Here is a 3,659-nt window from a genome sequence, read left to right as displayed (position 1 = left end):
AGTAGATTGCCCAACCTTCCTTCCGAGGAGTGGCTGGTGGGTTTGAACCGCCAGCCGTCTGGTTAGCAGGCAAGTGTCTTAGCCACTATGCTACCCTCCTCAAGGGCAGAGACTATACCATATTCCTCTTTATAGCCCTGTGGTCCCATGGATTGCTTTTTATGGCCTTTCTAACCATGGTCACCAAAAGACTGGGTATAACTACAGAAATAAAGTGCTTATAGCCCACCAAGGGCATCGAAGAGCTTGCTAATAATACAAATAGGAGCATGGCACTCTGTTGGGGTAAAACCATGCAAATATGGTGCACGTAACCCTAATAAGAGGATTGGTCACAGTTTTGCCAACTTGCGAGGCTTAAAATGAACCATCCCAGAGGTAGAAATGGAATACCTGACTATCACTAAGAGACAGAAGTGGAACACATCCTTTGGACCTGGGGTCCCTGCACTGGGAACCTCCCAGAGCCAGGAGACAGTTGTAACAATGGAGATGGCAAGAAGCTGCAGAGAAATGGCTACAGCAGAGGCAGCAGACCAAGGAGTACAGCAGTAAGTGTCCTGGCCCGCGGAGCAAGAGAGCTGAGCACCTCTGAGCAGGTGGCTTGCTAGTGGAGTGGGCTGCCTCTGAGCACTTGTTACTGGAGGTAGGCTTGCTAACCTATGGAGCAAGAAAGCAGAGTGCCCTCAGGCCAAGGCTTATTGGCAGAGTGGGTGGCTTGTGACACTTACTGGTGGAGCTAAAAAACTCTCTAGTGCTTGCCTAAGCAGGCCAGAGGTTGGGCCACCTTAAGAGGCCTGAGGGGACTAGGGCCAGAGAGAGGACTGCCTGTGGGCATAGCTGAGAAGATGATGGCCTCACTGAAGAACTATATCCTGAACCGTTTCTGATTCTGACTTGTAACCTGTTACTTCCCTAATAAATCTCAAAATTTTGAGTACTGTCTGTGAGTTCTGTGCAGCCACCACAATGAATTATCAAACCCAACAGAGAAGTAGAGTGCCATGGGAGAGATGGCTGCTGTCAGAATTGGTTTAAAAAAAAAAAAAAATGGGAGAGAGGATGTATGTCTGACCTCTGCTTCACAGGAAACAGCCCTAGGCCGATGTTGATGGTGATTCTCTCTTCCCCTTGTGAAACTGAAGTGATCAGATCCCTTTACCGTACCAACATTACAATCACCACTGTCTAGCATGAAGCCTGCTACACAGTAAACACTCTACGAACCAAATTAACTAAATTACCAAGGGTGTTTTTTTTAAGGAGGCTTGAATGGAAGATAAAATCATTCATATCTGTAAGCATTCATTCATTAAACATGTTTACTGAGAGCCTACTATATGACAATCATTATTCTGGATACTAGAGGACAGAATGATGAATAAGACAGTCCTTGCTGTACATTCCAGTGAAGGGAGACAGATAATAAAAATGCAAACACAAACATATTAACTTGAGAGAGTGATAAATGCTATGATGGAAATACATAAAATTGTGAAATAAGAGAGAAAATGATGGGGGGGGTGGGTAGCGTTAGAAAGGAAAGATAGAGAAGGGCTCTCTGAGAAGCTGACATCTGAGCCGAGTTGACAAGTGAACCCTCTTTTAGAAGATTTGGAGAACAAATGACCCAAGCAAGAAAGCTAAGAGTTACTTTGTTGTCTGTGTGAAAAAACAAGTCCTAAAAGAAGGGACACCATTTGGATGGCATTTAGAAAAATAAAACTCAAAACTTAAATTTTGGCAGCATTTATTGAAACAATATTCTAAGAAAGAAACTGGTTCTAGCTGATGACAGGAGTGAGCATTGCTGGGAGGCCCAGACTGCTTCTACGGAATTCCCTTTAAGTCCAAACACACTGATTAACGTCCAGATTATTAACTACATTTCCCAGGGACCTCCAAACTATGGTGAGGGTGGCTGAAAAATGGAATACCTTACTAATACCCTCTGAAGAACCACAGTTATTCCACCAAAGTTCTACCACACACTGAGGTCCCACCTGACACCAGCTGCACTCATTCTGTGACATCCACACCTCATTTCTACCTACAGTACTCAATCTATTTTATAAAGCCTTTTACTACCACAAGTTCTATTTGTTGCAGAAACTCCAGGTCCAACATAACTTACCTGTGTGTATCTTGAGGTGGGTCCGCAGGTTGCTGGGATCACTAAAAGCCTTACTACAGAAATCACACTTGTGAGGCTTCATGCCCATGTGACCCATAAAGTGGACATGAAGTTTGGAAGGAGAGATAAAAGCCTGGGGGCACATCGAGCACTTCCACTTCCTTTCTTTGCTGTGGCTTGGTCCATGGCTGTTGCTGTGGCCCTGGCTGGGAAGGTGGTTATGAATATGGCTGGTCAGGTGGGCTTTGAACTCTGAATAGGAATTGCACTCCTTGCCACAATTACAGAGGTGCACATCTGGGTGTTCAGGAGCACCTTAAAAAGAGAATGATTACTCAGGGTCTCCACATACTTACATTGAAAGCTTTTTCTTAATATTAATAATTGCTTGCAATTCTCACTTTTTTAATAGAATTTTTATAGAAAATTTCCAGCTTGCCTACTAACTATAAAAGTAAAATGTCTTGTTCAATGCTCTATCCCCAGCATTGAGAATAGTGCCAGGCACACAGGAAGCACTCAGTAATCACTGAAGTATGAGGCATTTTTCCTAGATAAAACCTTCAGATTTTACAGCATACACAAACTCTTAAACATCATTTGTCATCATGACAGTGATAAGAAGAAACCTATGCAGGTTAAATCAATTCAAGGGCCTTTGTGGTCCCTCAGAACTTAAAACTCAGTGGTGCTGGCTGAAAAAATACCTTCAAATTCCCCAAGTCAAAGTCCTAATGTGGAAGTTCATTTCCCAAGAACACTGCTTGGTGATTAACATTTAGCTAATGAACATCTCACAGATTTTAACACCTCCACCACAGGGGTAGTAATACCTTGCTTTTATATATACAAACGACATGCAAATGATTACCAAACATTTATTTTGGTGCTTTTACTATGCTAGATTCATGACAAACAACTCTTATTAGCTTACCAATCTGCTGAGCATAACCCCGGCTATAATAAAAAAGCAGTTCGTTTTCAGGAGGGATATCTTGTGAGGTGCAGAAATAGATTTTTCCATCATGGGGATAAGCCACCAAATTCTGCTCTTCCCGGTTCCTAAGTTATCACATTTAATAGATTGAGCATATTAATTTTGAAATGCATCCAAAACACTTATCTCTTAAAAAAACAATATCCTATATAAAACCTTAGATATAACTGTTTTTTCTGGATCATGTCTGTAATTTCCTAGCTTACCTATTAGAGGGACTGCACAGAAACAGAATTCTTACTTCAGTACACAAGTTGATTGCCCTTAATAGTCAGAAACACTAGAGTCTGTAACTGGAAGCAAAATTAAATGTCTTTAAAAAAAAAAAAGAATTAGAAATGTTCACTTATTGAACAAGCTAAACAATTATGTATGTCTAAATGGAGAGTGTATCCAAGATCATATATAGGGTTGGCAGACAATGGGCCCATAAGTTCATGTGAATGATCAGAATTCCCAGGTGTATAGTAGAGCTGACAAGGGGCAAGGTTATGGTCATTACTTGGTCACAGCCAGCTACCCAGAGGG

The 3,659-nt window shown here is 41.8% G+C and overlaps 1 protein-coding gene across 1 annotated transcript in view; it reads right to left on the bottom strand.

The window, feature by feature from the left end:
• The window catches only part of PRDM4 (PR/SET domain 4), a 62,460-nt gene that overhangs the window by 23,838 nt on the left and 34,963 nt on the right, over positions 1-3,659 (bottom strand). The window contains exons 6-7 of the mRNA XM_007948248.1: positions 3,069-3,196; positions 2,135-2,449 (exon numbers count right to left, since the gene is read on the bottom strand). Of these exons, the coding sequence (XP_007946439.1) occupies positions 2,135-2,449; positions 3,069-3,196 (443 nt within the window). The remainder of the gene's footprint in view (positions 1-2,134; positions 2,450-3,068; positions 3,197-3,659) is intronic.

Source organism: Orycteropus afer, unplaced genomic scaffold (genome assembly GCF_000298275.1).
Source record: "Orycteropus afer afer isolate SDZICR_OR568_19922 unplaced genomic scaffold, OryAfe1.0 scaffold00209, whole genome shotgun sequence".
In the NCBI taxonomy this organism is placed as follows: Eukaryota; Metazoa; Chordata; class Mammalia; order Tubulidentata; family Orycteropodidae; genus Orycteropus; species Orycteropus afer.
Note: the sequence above shows the minus strand (reverse complement) of the source record. Positions and strands in the feature narration are given on the sequence as shown.